General features: G+C 37.7%; 1 protein-coding gene across 3 annotated transcripts in view; it reads right to left on the bottom strand.

Moving 5' to 3' along the window:
* TXK (TXK tyrosine kinase) overlaps positions 1-18,784 on the bottom strand; it is a 93,706-nt gene that overhangs the window by 53,581 nt on the left and 21,341 nt on the right. For all 3 annotated transcript variants that reach the window (XM_089911895.1, XM_022564809.2, XM_089911896.1), the window contains exons 6-9: positions 14,709-14,763; positions 5,900-5,979; positions 4,835-4,962; positions 202-276 (exon numbers count right to left, since the gene is read on the bottom strand). In XM_089911895.1, coding sequence (XP_089768021.1) covers positions 202-276; positions 4,835-4,962; positions 5,900-5,979; positions 14,709-14,763 — 338 coding nt within the window. The remainder of the gene's footprint in view (positions 1-201; positions 277-4,834; positions 4,963-5,899; positions 5,980-14,708; positions 14,764-18,784) is intronic.

Consider the following 18,784-nt stretch of genomic DNA (forward strand, 5'->3'; position numbering starts at 1 on the left):
AAACATTTTCCCCCAAAGTTTAAATGCCCTTAGGAGCTGCATATATTTAAACATCTCAGAAGGGAGATTTAAACTTTGAGGAGAAATGTAGCTAGACAGACTCTACCTCAAAAGAGCTGAGAATTTAAAGAACATAGAGGGAACTTGGGGTAGGTTCTTCACTGGATTTGATTTTTACTTGAGCACATGTGCATACTTTACCATAGCTAAAACCAGCTGTGGCCGGCAAACAACTGCCCATCAGCCCAACTGGGTGGCGGAGACGGGACATGAGCCCTGGGGAGAAAAAAAGTCAGCATTTCAGTCCTAGTTACTAGTACAAAAGAAAAAGCCAAATGTACTAGAATATAGTGCTATTCCTTAAATAGATCAGGCAAAAAAGCATTCTACAGTTAGTCTGTTTGCTTATTTTTCCCATTAGAAAAACACTTTTCACAAAATAATATATGCTCATTGAACAGAAACTAAAGAATCCAAGAAAATACAAAGATGAAATAAAGGTCCCTTACAAAATCTTAGTATCTAGAGATACACTGTTATCACTTTGGTGAACATCTTCACAAAAATTTCCTTATGCATGTTTGAAACATCTGATATGTTTCACAGAAATGTAAATGTTTTGCTCCAAGATTTTTACTCTCAAAATGTAATTGACATGTGTCAATGACTATAAATAGACCTTAATATTATTTCCAAGATTTCACTATTGTAAAATATGCTGTATATTTTTGAACATATATCTGTATGCACCTCTCAAATTATTGCCTCAGGCATAAATTCCTTAAAATGTGACGTCCTGATCAAAGAGTGTCTAGAAAGTTTGTACTAATTCATTCAACCACCAACAGTGTCTAAGTGTACCCATTTCCCCATCCTCCTCTTGAGAGTAGTTTATTATTTTTTTTTAATAGCATGGTAGAGTAATGAGACTTCTTTTGATTGGGTCCACATGTAGTATTCCATAGGGTCAATTTCAGTTTTTGTTCAACAAACATTTATTATTTATTTCTTCAACTAACATTTCTTGAAAGACTGCTTTGTGCCAAGCATTATCTAGATGGTGGGAGACAGCAGTGAGTAAGACAGCGATGGTCCCTACTCTCATGAAGCTTACATTCCAGTGGGAACAGAGAAAATAAAGAAGTACATGCACACACAACAAGAAGCAGATCATGAGTAGATGAAGCAGATGAAGTAGAGTAGATGAAATAGAGCTTCTTTAGAATGAGTGCCCACAGAAGGCCTTTCTGACAAGACGACAGCTATGCTGACATTGATGGATGAGTAGCCATCTTACAAGGATCAGAAGGAACAGCATTCCAGGCAGATGGAACAGCATGTGCAAAGGCTGGAAGACAGGAACAAACTTGGCCAATGTAAGAACAGAAAGCAGCATTATTAAGTGCCCATTGTGTGCAAGACACTTCTCTAAGTAGATCCCAAAGATTCCAGAGGACCAAAGATGAGGAAAATGAGGACTCTGCACACAGGGGCTCCATCTCAGTGAGGGAAGACAGGCAGAGAGAGGCAATTTCAATGTAACAGGAGTAAGTTCTGTGATGAAGATACGCAAGGTGCTCTGGGACACAGAGGAAGAGCACCTCGCACATTGTTGGATTCAAAGAAGTCTTCTGTCAGTAGATGATACCTGAGATGGATCTGACAAAAGGAGTCCACATTGTAGGCCGAGGTAGTAGCATGAGATGATATTGATACTTAGAGGTATGATGCAGGAAGAGCTATTTGAGCAAAGAGTGAGAGGTAGAAGGGGCAAGAAATTATACATGAGAGGTAGGTTATATTCTGGTTGTGGTCAAGGCCTTGTATGCTTTGCAAAGGAGCATTACATCTTCCTGCAGGTGGGAGGGAGCCATTGAAAGATCCTAAATAAGGGAGTGGTGTAGTCAGATTTACATTTTGATACATCCTTCTGGCATCAGTATAGAGGATGGATGAGGGGAAGTCAACCTTGAAGGCAACAAGACCAGTGAAGAGGCCACTGTAATTATCTAAGTGAACAATGATTAGGGCAGTACTAGTACACAGGGAGGGAGAGGCAGGGACCTACATGAGACATATACAGGATATGAAATTCATTGCACTTGATAATTAATCAGAAGTGCAAGGAGAATGGATGTATCTATTCTGACTTCCATGTTTCCAGCCCCTGTAATTGGCAAGATGATGATACGATTATCTGATGATGATACACCAGGAAGAGTAAATCTGGAAGGAAAGTAGTAGCATAAGATGAAGAGCTCCATTTCCTCATTGAAGTTCAGGGCATGTGGGATTGCAGGTATCTGTGTCTACCAGGCAGGAGAATCATGCAATTGAAGTATAGTTGATGTACAATATTATGTAAGTTACAGGTGCAGTGTAGTGTTTCGCAATTTTTAAAGATTGTACTCCATTCATAGTTATTATAAAATATTGGCTGTATTCTCTGTGTTGTACAATATATCCTTGTAACTTATTTTATACATAATAGTTTGTACCCCTTAGACTTCAATTTTCTTAATGAAGTAGATGGTTAGGCAATTTACTCATGGGCAGTGGATAATACTAGAAAGGGGGTCTTGAGGAGAATGGTAAAAGTTTGAACAGAAAACAGGAAAGGATGCTTACCAGTGACTCTGAAGACCTAGTTGGGGTTAGAGCCCTCATGAAGTTGGGACTCTATAACACATGATCAAAATAAAGAACATAATAGGAATTTCCTTAAGACCCTAACACCTTCCTCTAACTTCAAAGTTTTTGTTTGCCAAATATTTTTATTCTGTGAATTACTACCAGTGGTTTAGTGATGGTTTGTCTCTCTGATAGAAAAAAAAAAAGTCTGTCACTCTCTTTGCATTGTCCTTACTTCTGGTAAAGAGATGGATTGTCATGAGCTAAACTGATCAGAAGTCAAAAAGTAGACGGGATAGTCATGGGTTTCAATTCACAGCCTCATCTGGATCCTCCAATGATCTAAGTTGCCTCTTTCTGGAGGAGATGACAGTCATTAAACACAGACTCTGGAGCCAGTAGGTTCTACGGCTCCAATGGTTTCAAAGATTTCTGTGAATTCAAATGTCAGTGCAAATACTTATTAACGGTGTGCCTTGAGCACAACTCATGCCTCAGTTTCCTCTTCTGTAAGATAGAGACATCAACAGCATCTACCTCATTGGATTTCTCTGAAGATTAAATAAATAAATATACATAAAATAGGGTCTGGTCCAAAGTAAGTCTTCAGTAAATATCAACTATTTCTGAGTCCCATGCCTTTCCTCTTATCATCCTTCTTTCTCTCTGTCTTATCTCTTTTCTACTTTCTTTTCTCCCTAATAAACAGCCGCCATAGTTAGAAGTTCTCAACCCCTGTTTTTCTTTTTTTTATCGTTTGATCTAGCTTTAATTTTAAAAGTTATCTGTGTGGTATTTCTTACATTATAAGAATAATTTATATACATTGTAATTTTTTAAAACCCTAGCACAATCTACAAAGCAGAAAATAAGTTTCCCTTACCCCCAGTCTCATTCCCCAGAGGTAAACATTAACAGCTTGTAGTCTGTTATAATCTTATTAGTTTAAAAATTATTACCTAAACTGTAACAGGATTTTTCTATGTATGCACGTATTTCTATATATTTACTTTTCAAAAGTAAGACTATAAATATACTGTTTTGCACCTTTTTCTCTTTACTAAGCAACTTATCACTAACATCTTTTCAGGTCAGCACATCCTGATCTGTCTCGGTATTTTTTTTAACGTCACCACCACCACCACTCTGTTTCTTAAATTTTTTCTTTGAAGGAAGGGGAAAGAAGAGTGTGAAGAAGAAAACTGATTCTAAGGGTTTCTATCTCTAGCCACAAATATGTCCTCACTGGCCCCGCTCAGACATGTTGCCACTTCCTCTCTAACCAAACGCCCAGTGACGATCAGGAATACCCAGGTGGACTCACTCCATAAGAGAATAAAAACTTCCTTGGATTTATTCCTGATATTTAGAAACAGTGTAATGGAAAAGTGGCCGCTTTCCAAAAGGGATTTGTTTGGGCATCACAACTTTTCATGAGAAAAATCTAAAAAAAGTACTGCATGTCAAGAAGTCGAAAGAATATGGAAGTTACAGTGGGTTCCAAATTCTATAACACTGAGGTAAGGAGATTCCCCCCCATAGGCTCAGAGTAGTCCAGTACAGGTTGGACGAGGGCTGAAGACCAGAGCTGTGGTTGTAATCGTGTTGGAACTTTCTGGAATTCTACATCTTTCCATAGATGATAGGTTTGCAAAAATAGCCATTATTGCAAATTACAGCTGGGAAAGGGGGTTAAATATGCCTCTGGTATATTCAAGTCAAATTGTAACTGTGTAAGGCTGTGTCCTGTGTAAAACACTTTCTGTTTTCCATACAAGAAGGAACAGACAATGAGACATTTAAGGGTAATTTTCTATTGCAACTTTCTAAAGTTAAGAGCAAATTTAGAGGGGTAAAGAGAAAGAAGAATGAGCCTTTAGGACATTTGAAATTTTATTACATTTAGCTCCATGTAAATTTCAAGAACAGATGCATAATGACTAAATGGCCTTTTGCTTCCTTGTCATCTATCATTTTTCCAACCTGGCAGAAATGTAAAAAAAAATCAACCTACCTCTTGCAACCTGACTAGAAAAAACAAAAACGCATCAATGAGGAGGAGAATTGCACAGAAGACAGGTTGTATTTCGACTCTTAAACATTTCTACAGGGATATTTGGTCCTGTTAAGTGTCTGACCAGAGATACATTGCCTCTCTGGGGCCTGGCTCCCCGACTCTCCCAGCCTGAAGTTTCTGACTTACCAGCTGCGTTGTGCTGGTGATACCAGATCAACTCGGGGATTGATTGAAAGAGGTGTCTTTCAGCCACGTACCACTGTCCTGAGTCCTTCCTTTTAATCTGATAATGTTTGATGGTAGCCTCCATACTTCTACAATCAGTAAAATGTGAGTTCATAAACAAGCAAAAGACCACGTTGGAGCCAAGTCAATCATTAAGCAACAGGACTCCACCTCTAAAACTCATATCCTAGTAACACTACACACTGAAGAGCAGATAGGATTAAATTCAACAGGTGCCTCCCCAGCCCAGGAAAATTCCTCAGCTATGGTACTGGGGTCTTAGATTCAAACATAACTTCAGCGAAAGTTGTCTAGGTGACAAGTCTAGTGTCCAAAAATGTACAGCTCGTAATGGACACTTATGAGCATTTATTGAATCAAGTATCAGTTCAGTGAATGAATAAATGCACTGTGAGAGATGTGAGACAAAGGAGGGAGGAAAACCAGTATCGGGTGTATTGATGAGCAGGTTTGCTATGGGCAGCTGGGGCTTAATCCCTCTAGAAAGAGATGAGAGTCTGTGGAACATACCTCAGAGTCTTCCCACTAAAGTGCAAAGGAGCTGAAGGGCTTATCCTCCACTCCTCATGGATGGAGGGTCACCTAGGAAGCTAACTCTCAGGTACCTCCAGTCCACCCCTGGGGACCACAAGAACCCGCAGCCAGAGAACATCCTCAGGCGGAAAGAAACAGGAAGCTTTCTGAGTACAAGAGAGCTCTCTGCAGGGTAACCCAGGGGTAAACCAAGGCGAGGAGAGAATCGCACCAGCAATGTCTTCTACAACTAATCAAATCTCCTTACTTGATACTTGAGAAAAGGAGATGAGAGAGTTTAAGTAACTTATCCAATGTCACATGCAGAGCTCGTTAGGGGATAAAATTTGAACCAATTAGTTGTCCCAAGTTCCAGGCCAGCAATTTTCTATGTTAGGTTCTCACTTACATTCTCTATGTGATGGTGTCTCCATAACAATGACTGTCCCAGGGATTGCTATTTCTAGAGAGATCAAAATCACAACTGCTTACCTCCCAGCTCTTATAAACACAGAAATGGTGTAGCATCCCAAATGTCTTGAATCTCTGACAATAAATGCACCTTCTTTAGACTGCAAAACAATTCATTCATTGTACAAGTTTATTCCTTATTAGGAAGAAAGACAAACATCTCAATAATGAAAACCAAAGCTATACTGACTTACTATAAAAGGATGATACTGTTTTTACAAGTACACACAATGTTATCTCTTAAACCCTTTATAGACTTAAATGTCATAACTATAAAATAAAATATAATTGGGACAAGAATTTGCAATGCATGAGTATTTTAAAACTTTGCTCCTGATTTTTCTAAGAATTCTGCATTTGACAGCCTTGTGCCCCACCATTTAGTTATTTTTGTTCTACTGATCAAGATAATAGATAAAAATAGCTGATGAATAAGAAGAACTCTGAGACAGACTGACAGGATTGTTCTTTAGAGGAAAAGAAACAACATGGTAAGTGGGGGTGAAGGAGGCAGAGAGGAATACATCTGGGAAGATGAGGAATGGAAAGAGAGACCAGAGCTCATGATATGGATGGAAAGAGAATAGACTTGGGAGAGTCTGGAGAGAAGAGCGAGGACAGCCATTCTGCTTGCTCTAGGGGTACAGGAGAGGCAGAAGGAGAAATGGCAGGAGGGAAGAATATTATAATAAGTTTGATGGTACATTATCAATTGGATCCCCATGGACATTCTTTGGGAAACTCCACTAAAGCTGAAAATTGCTTTCAAATAAGCTTAAAGTTGACGGTTTGGTTTAGTTTGATACCGTAAAAAAAGTTTTCCCCTTATTAAGTGTGCTTACACTCATGAAGAGGAAAATATCTCAGAATCTTGGCAGACCCGTGAAAGCTTCCACTTATCAAGTGCTGGTGGGTTGCTTGAGAACTGCACAATCCAAACAGCATGATATGACGCCTCAAGATGAACATAATACATCTTCTCCTTCTCTTTCCAGATGCTTACCAAGAAACAAGCCTCATTTTGTGGTCAAATTTTTGAACCAATAGAAATGAATAGAGAGCCCAGAAATAAACCCACGCTTATATGGTCAAATAATCTGTGACAAAAAAAGACAAGAATATACAATGGGAAAAAGACAGCCTTTTCAATAAATTGCAATGGGAAAACTGGACAGCTACATGCAAAAGAATCAAACTGGGTTACTTTCTCACACCATATACCACAATAAACTCAAAATGGATTAAAGACTTAAATGTAAGACCTGAAACCATAAAAGTCCTAGAAGAAAACACAGGCAGTATGCTCTCTGACATCGGTCTTAACAACATTTTTTTGGATTTGTCTCCTCAGGCAAGGGGAACAAAAGCAAAAATAAACAAATAGGACTATATTAAACTACAAAGCTTCTGCACAGTGAAGGAAACTATCAACAAAATGAAAAGGCAGCCTACTGAATGGGAGTAGATGTTTACAAAAGATATATCTGAAGAGGGGTTAGTGTCTAAAATACACAAAGAACTCATACAACTCAACATCAAAAAACAAACAATTCTATTTAAAAATGGGCAGAGGACCTGAATAGACATTTTTCCAAAGAAGATATACAACAGACCCATGAAAAGATGCTCAACATCACTAATCATCAGGAAAATGCAAATCAAAACCACAATGAGATATCACCTCACACCTGTCAGAATGGCTGTCATCAAAAAGACAACAAATAACAAGTGTTGGCAAGGATGTGGAGAAAAGAGAACACTTGTGTACTATTGGTGGACTTATAAATTGGTGCAACCACTATGGAAAATAGTATGTAGATTCCTCAAAAAATTTAAAATAGAACTACCATATGATTCAGCAATTCTGCTTCTGGATATTTACCTAAAGAAAACGAAAGCACTAGTTTGAAAGGATATATGCACACCAATGTTCATAGCAGCACTATTTGCAATAGCCAAGATATGGAAGCAACCTAAGTGTCCATCAACAGACGAATGGATAAAGAAGATGTGGTACATATATATACAATGGAATATTACTTAGCCATAAAAAAAGAATGAGATCTTGCGATTTGTGACATGGGTGGACCTAGAGGGTGTTATGCTAAGTGAAATAAGCCAGACAGAGAAGGACAAATACCATATGATGTCACCTATATGTGGAATCTAAAAAGCAAAGCAAACAAGCCAACAAAAGAAAAACAGACTCATAGATACAGAGAACAAATGGGTGGTTGCCAGATGGGAGGGGGTTGGGAGGGGGCATGAAATAGGTGAAGGGGACTGCATTACAAACCTCCAGTTATAAAATAAATAAGCCACAGGGATGTAATATACAACATAAGAAATACAGTCAATAATATTGTAATAACTTTGTAAAGGGACAGATGGTGACTTAACAGTGATCATTTCATAATGTATGCAAATATCAAATCACTATGCAGTACACCTGAAACTAATACAATATTGTGTGTCAACCATATTTCAATTAAGAAAGGAAATTCAAATTAAAATGAAAAAATCTAGAAATTAATAAGGAAACACTACATATCAGGACCTCTGTTATATCGGTCAGGCAATACTCAGAAATAAATTCACAGTCTCATTATTTATATCAATAAATGAAAGGAATACAAAATAAACAGATCCAACTCAAGAAGTTAGGTTAAGAATTATAAAATAAACCCAAGTAAAGTAGAAGAAAAGATCTAGAGACTGTCATATAGAATGAAGTAAGTCAGAAAGAGAAAAACAAATATCATATATTAACGCATGTATGTGGAACCTAGAAAAATGGTACAGATGTACCAGTTTGCAGGGAAGAAGTTGAGACACAGATGTAGAGAACAAACGTATGGACACCAAGAGGGGAAAACCACAGTGGGGTGGGAGTGGTGGTGTGCTGAATTGGGCGATTGGGATTGACATGTATACACTGCTGTGTATAAAACTGATGACTGATAAGAACCTGCAGTACAAAAAAAAAAAAAAACAACTAATCTTTCTTTGGGTTATTTGTATGGAAATATGTTAATATAAATGTTTCAGACATTACATGAAATTTCTAAAAATCTTATATGTTCTGACATAACGATATAAGTCATAATTCTAGTTATTACTTTAAAATGTTTATCTCAGAAATAACTAAATTTCCTTATCAATTGCATTATTATAAAAAAATAAAGACAAAAGCAGAAAATAATAAATTATAAAAACAAAAATATAATACAGCAAGTAATTAAATTCAAAGTCTGGTTGCCTAGGGAAAAACAATAAAATAGATAAACTACTACTTAACCTAATCAATAAATAATGGGGTGAATCTATTAAAAAAGTCACAAGCATCCAGAAAAAAATTAAAGAATCTTCTTGACTCTATAAAATACATTTGAAAACTTGAATAAAATGGGTAATTAGCTAGCAAAACATAAAATTTATCAAAATTGATTCCAGAAAAGCTAGAAATCTTACTGGACCAATTGAATTGAAACACGGATAAGGTTTTAAGAGCTACAACATTAAAAAGCACCATAGTTACACATTGTGATGTTACTAAATCTTAAAGAAATGATAGATCAATTAAATAATTCCAGAGCATATGAAAGAAGAAAAACTTCTAAACTATACAAAGTGGTTTAACATCCATACCAACAACACAGCAAAGATTGTGTACAAAAGGGAAAACAACTAACCAGTCTTCACTTATATCAATGCAAAAATCCTAACTAGGGGCTACCCTGGTGGCGCAGTGGTTGAGAATCCACCTGCCGATGCAGGGGACGCAGGTTCGTGCCCCGGTCTGGGAGGATCCCACATGCCACGGAGCGGCTGGGCCCGTGAGCCATGGCCGCTGGGCCTGTGCATCCGGAGCCTGTGCTCCGCAATGGGAGAGGCCACAACAGTGAGAGGCCCACGTACCGCAAAAAAAAAAAAAAAAAAAAAATCCTAACTAAATGTTAACAAACTGAATCCAGTAGCACAATAAAAGAATAATACACCATGACCAAGAGGGATTACATACAAGAATGCACAAGTAATTTAATATTAGGGATTTTATTAATATGATTCATCATTTAATAGATCTGAGGAGAAAAATCTCATCAACAACTCCATAGATGTTGAAGAAGCATTTGACAATTTCAACTTATATTATCAGGATTTTCTTATTTTTTATAAAATGGTAATATATGTGTACTTCTTTAACACAATAGCCCTTATTTACTTTAGTCCCAAGTCCAGCATCATGTTTTATGTAGAAATCATTCTAACTAAAACCAGGAAAAAAGAAATACCCACTGTCAGCCCTGGTATTTAATTCTGTTCTGAGATACTAGCCAGTGCAATTAAATGAGGCAGAAATTAGCAACACTGATTTAAAATTGTAAAAGAGGGTTGAAATAATCACTGTTTGTTGCTGATAAGATTACATACCTGAAACCCAAGAGAATTGCCTGAAAAAATACTACAAAATTTTTTTGAATTCATCTAAGTCATCAGTTACAAACTAATTCACAGAAATCAAGAGCTTTCAAAAGTAAAAATAACAAGATAAGCCCATTTATAATAGCAACAAAAAGATAAAATACCTTAAAATAAACTTAAAAATCCATGTGCAAGGGCTAAATGAAGAAAACCTTAAAATGCTCCTGAAAAATACAAAAGTATTTGCTTTTTCTTATTAGGTCTTAACTCCATCTAAGATCTGTTTTTGCTTGATGTAGGGATCTAATTTTAATTTTTTCTATATGAGTAATTAATATATGGGTCCTGGAACAAATTGGTCCCTAAACCCCACTGATCTGTAATGCATGAACAATTTTCTCTAAATTAATCTGTAAATTTAATGCAACCAACAGGAAAGTTTTTTAAATGAGGCAAAGTAATTCTGAAGTTCATATGGACAAAATATGTGTCTCCAGAATGTTTCTAAAAAAGAAGAAAGGAGGCTAGCCACACCAGAGAAAGCTTCAGTGTTTAAAACATTATAGTGGCAGAACATGAATAGACAGGCTGATCAATGAAACCATGTAGTAAGTCCAGACATAGTTTTTTGTGTTTATGATGAAAGTGGCATCTCAAATCAATACAGACAAGAAGGACACTTGGTAAAGAAAAAAATTAACTTGGATCCAAACCTCATGATAACAGGAAAAATTATAAATGGATCAAACATGTATACATAAAAAATAAAGTCACTAAAGTAGTCAAGAAACATGGGAATTTTTTTATAACCTTGGAGTGGACAAGGCAATTCTAACCTGACACAAACCCTGAAGTCTTACAAAAATTTGTCTTAAAAATTCAAATACTATTCATGGCAAGAAAAAAAACACAAAGCAAAAATAGGAGAAAATATTGCCACATATCACAAGGAGTTAATTTCCTCAATATAGCTACCTAGGTCCTACAAATTGTGAGGGAAGCATCAAAAAAACCCACAGAAAATTTTGCAAAGGATATGGACAGCTACAGAAAAGGAAATACAAATATATAGACTTTAATATAGAAAAAACTGCTTAACATTCCCAGAATAAGAGAAAAGCAAATTAAATCACACTGAGATGTCAGAGAGCAAAGTTCCAAATGTTTAATTAAAACGCTTGCTGAAGATGTTGTGGGAAAATAAGCACTCTCTTACATGTCTAAATGTAAGACAGATATATAAATTGATACAACTCTTATAGAGGGCATTGTGATATCTAACAAAATTGGAAATGTGCATTCTCTTTGACGCAGAATTTCCACCTTTGGTGATTTATCCTACAAATATTCTCACATAAATGGAAAGAAGACAAATGTGTTGGTTACCTATGGCAGGACTGTTTTAATAGTAAAGAAGTATATACTACTTAAATTTCTATGATGAAGGATCGGTTAAATAAATTGTGACAGGGACTTCCCTGGTGGCGCAGTGGTTAAGAATCCACCTGCCAATGCAGGGGACACGGGTTCGAGCCCTGGTCTGGGAAGATCGCACATGCCGCGGAGTAACTAAGCCTGAGTGCCACGACTGCTGAGCGTAGGCTCTAGAGCTCGCGAGCCACAACTGTTGAAGCCCGCACACCTAGAGCCCGTGCTCCGCAACAAGAGAAGCCACTGCAATGAGAAGCCCGCGCACCGCAACGAAGACCCAACGCAGCCAAAAACAAAATAATTAATTAAAAAAAATAAATTGTGACACATTCATGCTAAGAACTACTATGCAGGTGTAAAATGAATGAGGACACTTTACATACTGATGTGGAAAGATTCCTAAAATATATTATTAAGTGAAAAAAAGTAATGTACAGAAAAGTATAATAATTATGTTACCATTTGCATAAAAATAACACAAGAAAATATTGATATATTGTACTTGCTTGCATATGTAGTAAATATCTGTGAAAGGACACAAAACAAACTAATAATAGTAGTTTGGAGGGAAATTGATGGGCTGGAGACAAGGATGAAAGAAAATTCAAAGTCCTTCCTTTTGATTTTTGAAGTATAAAAATTTATTGACTATTGAAATATGAAATTAATAAAATTATAAGATACTTCCATAAATAATTTATGCAATAAATTTGAAAATAAATATAAAATAGGCAATTCCTTAGGTAAATATAAATTAAATCCCCCCAAAAAACGCAAACAGGGGCTTCCCTGGTGGCGCAGTGGTTGAGGGTCCGCCTGCCGATGCAGGGGATGCGGGTTCGTGCCCCGGTCCGGGAGGATCCCATGTGCCGCAGAGTGGCTGGGCCCGTGGGCCATGGCCGCTGGGCCTGTGCGTCCGGAGCCTGTGCTCCGCAACGGGAGAGGCCACAGCGGTGAGAGACCCGTGTACCGCAAAAAAAAAAAAAAAAAAAAAAAAAAAACGCAAACAGAAAAGGAAATTAAATTGTAAACAAATATCTATCTGTTTGAAAATGCAGCTTGCCAGACTATTTTACAAAAGATATATCTAACCTTCAAGAAACAAATAACTTCCATCTAATATAACAATTCCAGAGATTGGAAAAAGAGATAAAAACCCCACATGCCAACTCATTTTATGATGCTAGTATAACTTTTATGCTAAAACCAGACAAAGAGGACAGAAAATTAGAAGCCAGGCTAACTTTGAACTTGATAGGACAAATACTAAATAAAATATTAGGAAACCCAAACAAGCAATATATTTTAAATGCCTCATAACCAAATAGGATGTAAACCAGGCATATTTTAAAAAATAAAAATTAGAAAATATGTAAATTACAAAAATATTTTAAGATATAGAGGAAAAATATGTATATATTTAAAATATCATACACACTCTTCAGACAGATTAAAGATCTAAATGTGAAAAGCACATCTTTAAAACATTTAGGGCTTCCCTGGTGGCGCAGTGGTTGAGAGTCCGCCTGCCGATGCAGGGGACATGGGTTCGTGCCCCGGTCCGGGAAGATCCCACATGCCGCAGAGCGGCTGGGCCCGTGAGCCATGGCCGCTGAGCCTGCGCGTCCGGAGCCTGTGCTCCGCAACGGGAGAGGACACAACAGTGAGAGGCCCGCGTACCGCAAAAAAAAAAAAAAAAAATTAAACACATGGACAAAATGGGAACACACCCTTCTACTGTGGTTGCCTCTGCCGAGTGAGTGAGGACCAGAAAGATGAGGGAGGGGGTGGGCTTTAACTGTATCTGTAATGTCTTATTTTGTTAAAGAATGTTATGACCCAATGTTACTATTGATATTTACGATATCTGGGTTGTGGGTATGGGAAGGTTTGCTACCAAATTCCCCATTCTAGCCTTTGTAGGGAGGTCAGACACTTGCCCCGTTCTGGTTTCCTCTCAGATGTAGAACCTCACGTAGGACCTGCCCAGCCCAGAGATTCAGGCCATATTACCTGTGACCAGCTTGCTTACTGTGGACCTACTTTTCGACTTCCCTTCTCCACTTCTGCCTGCCTGTCATCACACCTTCTTTGTCCATTCTGCACCCACTAATGTATAATGTCACCATGCCAGGCAGATATTGCATTTGCTGCCATGCTCCATTTCCTCGCGGCCAGTGAGGCCAGGCCAGACCTCCAGCCTCTGTCCCCACGACCACCTGAGGCTGGTCTGTGTCCCTCGTGCTCAGCCTGTCCCCCAGCTACTAACTGGACCATCCCTGTGTCCTAAGCCATTACTGGCACTGAGTTTTGAGATACAGACCTGATTCTCGCTCATATTTCTAGATTTCCTCAACATCCGACACCAGGTCATAATGACACATATACTTCTCACTTACTTTCTAGTTCTGACTGTACATTTACGCACAGTTGATATTTACCGTCAGTTGGAAATTTAAACTATACACAGTTTTGTTTTGTTTTGACCTAGATGAGCAGTTTTGATCTGAGTTTGAATATTTTGGCTATTCCACTCTTCCTTTTGTTCCCAAGAACGAAAGTGCAGCCCCGTGTATTTTTCTGTATCTGTGTTTTTCATGAGTCTAAGCTAAGCTCAGGAGGGCAGACTATATATTGGATTGTCATTGATGCAAAGGTACACAGGCAATCCAAACAGAGACCCTTCTGGCAGAATGCACTTCAGAGTGAGTGAAGGAGTTTTAGTGTGTTAGAGTTGGAATCATTTCAGGAGAAAGACATTTCTGAAATTATGGTGAAAAACATGATTTGATACAAAGATATCTAGTTTACGACTTAAAAAATGTATAGTAGAGATGAAGTTGTAACAATATCTTAAAACTAAAAAAACAAAACCAGTGAGTAATACAACTTTTTAGTTGGGTAAAGTCTTTATAATGTGCCTCTCTCAGAAATTTTGAAAATATTCACAAATTTATTCACAAATAAATTGAATTACCTCTTGTCTCAAAAGACGTTCTGTCTGATTTCTGGTGATATTTCTATGGTACCACCTGTAAAAGTAATAAAAATAATTTTTAAATGTTATGTTCCATTTCTTTCCAGAAAAACAAAAACAAAAAACCCCAAGCTGCTCCATTTCCTTCATTTTTAAAAACTTTCTCCAGAACTGATTTTAGAAAATGGAGTGATATTTAACTCAGATAAACAATAACGTACTGTAATGTGTCCGTTAGTTTAATACAGTTTTATTGATTGCAAGCCAAGATCTCACTTATTCCATCACATCTCCATTCAACTTTCTGACACACACTTAGTATATAATTTTGAATGATATAACCTCCTGAAAATTCCATAAAAGGTATGTGGTTAGGAAGTCATCATCTTCAATAAACACCTTACAGAGCTTTGGTTAAACAAACTAAAAAATAACCATTTCTTTCCCCTCAGGAACATCTTGTTTACATGCTTATATATGTGTTATGTTATCTTTCTGAACTTAAAACTCACACCAACTTATCTGACTCTCTTAAGTTTGTTACCTTGTGGTAAAGTCAGTGGTTTGATAGCGTAAACAACCAATATACAAAGCACCCTGCCCCAATCCCTCACGGGCCTCATGGTGGTCCTCTTTTTCCCCTCGCTTACTAAGCTTGGGCCATGTTGGGAATCTTTCCTGGCTCAAACTCACGAAGCCCTTTTCCACCTCCGACCTTGCTGTTATCTCTGCATGAAGCCATAATTAAATGACTTTAAAATACCAGAGCTACACACAGTGATCATAATTAAGTAACACTGTAATTTAAACATATGGTTTGGTATAACAACACAATCGGTAGGCAAATGTGGTACAGGAAAGAGAGAGGAAACGGTAGAACAAAGGCGAGAGACAGAAAAATGGAAAAGCTTTCATTTCAAAACAAGATTTTAAAAAGGAGTTAATCTAATTTTACCAAAAATAATATTTTTGTGGACAGTGGAAGGAAGAGTGCATATATAACCATGCAGTAAGTCAAGTGGGGGGAGCGCAAAGGTGGCTGATTGAAACTCAGACCTGCCTTGGAGGATGGAACCTATCTCATCATGTGGACTTCCTCTAACCTTCAATAGTAGAAAGTTGCCACTAAATTAGAATGGTCAGGTTCTTTAAATACTAATGCCCTCAAATTGAAAACAGTCTTTTAAAAAGATGAACCACAGAGAATAGGGGATGATTACAGATGATTCTAATCAAAGGAATATGACTATATGACTACTTACTGCTAGTGGAAACAAGAGTAACTGTGATGTTAAACTGTGCATATCATTCAGTACTTTTTAATGACTATTCATATTGTGGAAGGGAATTTCAAGATGAGTCTGAGACCTCTTGCTGTAGGAAGAAGAAATTCTTTCAAAATAAATGAGGCAGAGTTAAAGACACAGGGAACCAGTTTAATGGGGCCCCCCATTGGCTAAGTTCTGAAATATGGGTGCTAAGAGGAGAATGATGATTATAGCTCACTGAAATAACTGAAGCCGTAAAAAGCCAAGACTGCATAATGTACTCGAAAGGGGAGAGATTAACATAAATTGATTTTTTTCTAAATAATGTTTTTTACCTGCTATTGTGTTGGTGTTAATTTTGTTGCTTTGTACTTATTTATTATAGTGATAAATAAAATAAATATATTAATTTTGACTAAATATAAATTAAAAATCCATCCACGTGGAAGTCATACTTAGAATGACTTCAAAGTAGTAACAAAAGAGCCAGATAGAAGTATATGATGAATTTAAGACCCTTTAAAATAATGCAGAATTCCATCTGCATTATTATAATGATATATGTAAGGCAGGAAAAGATAGGATGAATGCAATTTAGAGGAGGTGGGAGCATGGTATTTCAGAATTTCATCTCTTTAAATCAGTTGGTAAAAGTTAGAAGAGTTTTTGTTCTGTTTTGTTTTTTTCAAATAGGTAAGGCTGTAACTCCTTTACTGAGACAACACTGATTATAAAACTAATATTGAGGGGCTTCCCTGGTGGCGCAGTGGTTAAGAATCCACCTGCCAATGCAGGGGACATGGGTTTGAGCGCTGGTCTGGGAAGATCCCACATGCTGTGGAGCAACTAAGCCCCTGTGCCACAACTACTGAGCCTGTGCGCTACAGCCTGTGAGCCACAACTGCTGAAGCCCACGCGCCTAGAGCCCATGGTCCGCAACAAGAGAAAACACCACAATGAGAAGCCTGCGCACCGCAACAAAGAGCAGCCCCGGCTCGCTGCAACTAGAGAAAGCCCACGCACAGCAACGAAGACCCAACGCAGCCAAAAATAAATAAATAAATAGTAAATAAATGTTTAAAAAATTAAAAAAAAAAAACTAACATTGAATGATTTCAGTAGAAGCCCCAATACACAGGATTGTGGTGGCCCTTCTACTGACATATTAAAAAAAATCCTGGCTCAAACTCACCAGGATTGGACTCACAGTACGTCCAACTGTGGTTGAGTACAACCATCTTATATATATGTAAGCCTCCCATGTGCCATTCTTAGATTTCTGATCAATAAGTAACAGTATTGTGGTCTTGAGTTTTAGCCCTAGCAACCCTATTAGGTCTGAGAAGGTTAATCTGCTTCACTGAGTGACTTTCTAACCCTGAGAAGGTTAAGCACTCAGTGCAGAGACAATTAGATAAATCAGACTCATATTTCCTAACTCAGGATAATCAATGTTTGCTATTTAAAATATCTATAATTTTAAGAGAATCTGGCATATCAGGTTTTTGTCTTTGATTTAAAATTTAAAATTAATCTTAAACTTGTTATTTGAAGTTTGAGGGAATTGAACCAATTTTTAAAATGACATTCATATGGATAAGAGAACTCGATTTACCACATATATCTGTTTAACTTATTACACTTCCAGGATCATGTAAGGACTTACAAAGGGTTATTACAATTGCAAATTTGCCGTCAGGCATGTGACGTACAATACTTAAAAAGAAAACTGAATTTATTCAGTTTATCAATGCAAGTTAGATGTTTCCAGAAATTTAATGAACTGAGCTTATAAATAGGATGGATTGTTTAAAGACATTTCGTGTGTTGAGTATGAATTAAGGTGATTGTTCTTAACTTTTTTAGATTTATGCATGGTATATCAAGACTTACAAGTTAAATCTGAAGGCTTACTGAAAACCAGGGTTTTACGTTGTAATGTTGATAATTTAATTTCAAACCAAAGTAGCCATAAATATTTCTCTGAATAAAGGTTCCCCTGAAATGTCAGAAGCCCATGTGGACACAGCATTCCTTCCCCCCTCGGCCCCTAACTCCCTCCTGCCCCCTTTAGGCCTCAAGTCACTTCCTCAGAAAGGTCTTCCCCACCCAACACGCTCATTTAAATTATATCCCCTTCCCTCTCCCTGTGCCCCATACTGTTCCTTCATAATACCACAATTTAAAATGATATATTTATTTGTGAATTTGGGGTTGTTTAATGTCTGTTTTCCCATAAAGCTGTAAGTTGCATGAAGGCGGGGACTGCTTCTGTGTATTCCATATTGTGTTTCCAAGGCCTGGAACAGCTAACATCTGGTACATCCTAAATGCACGATAAAAAAGACTGAACAAATAAATTGACTGGAGGACTGAAGTATCTATGAATGTAGTACACCTGTAATACTAGGCAAGGTGGACCAAACTGTAAATGCCTTACCTGTTCATTTCACAGTTCAAGACGGGTTCGAGCCCTGGTCCAGGAAGATCTCACATGCCACGGAGCAACTGGGCCCCTGCGCCACAGCTAGTGAGCCTGCTCTCTAGAGCCCGCGAGCCACAACTACTGAAGCCTGCGTGCCTAGAGCCCGTGCTCCACAACAAGAGAAGCCACCACAGTGAGAAGCCCGTGCACTGCAACGAAGAGTAGCCCCCGCTCGCCGCTACTGGAGAAAGCCCTCGCGCAGCAACAAAGACCCAATGCAGCCAAAAATAAATAAAAATAAATAAATTTAATATCTCAACCTTAGTTTCTGATCTGCAGAATGAGGGGCAGAATGATCTGCAGAGTGACTGCTAAGATTTCCT

The sequence above is a fragment of the Delphinapterus leucas genome, chromosome 5 (assembly GCF_059928025.1).
Source record: "Delphinapterus leucas isolate spDelLeu-1000000601 "Yukka" chromosome 5, BTC_Dleu_Yukka2, whole genome shotgun sequence".
Taxonomy (NCBI): Eukaryota; Metazoa; Chordata; class Mammalia; order Artiodactyla; family Monodontidae; genus Delphinapterus; species Delphinapterus leucas.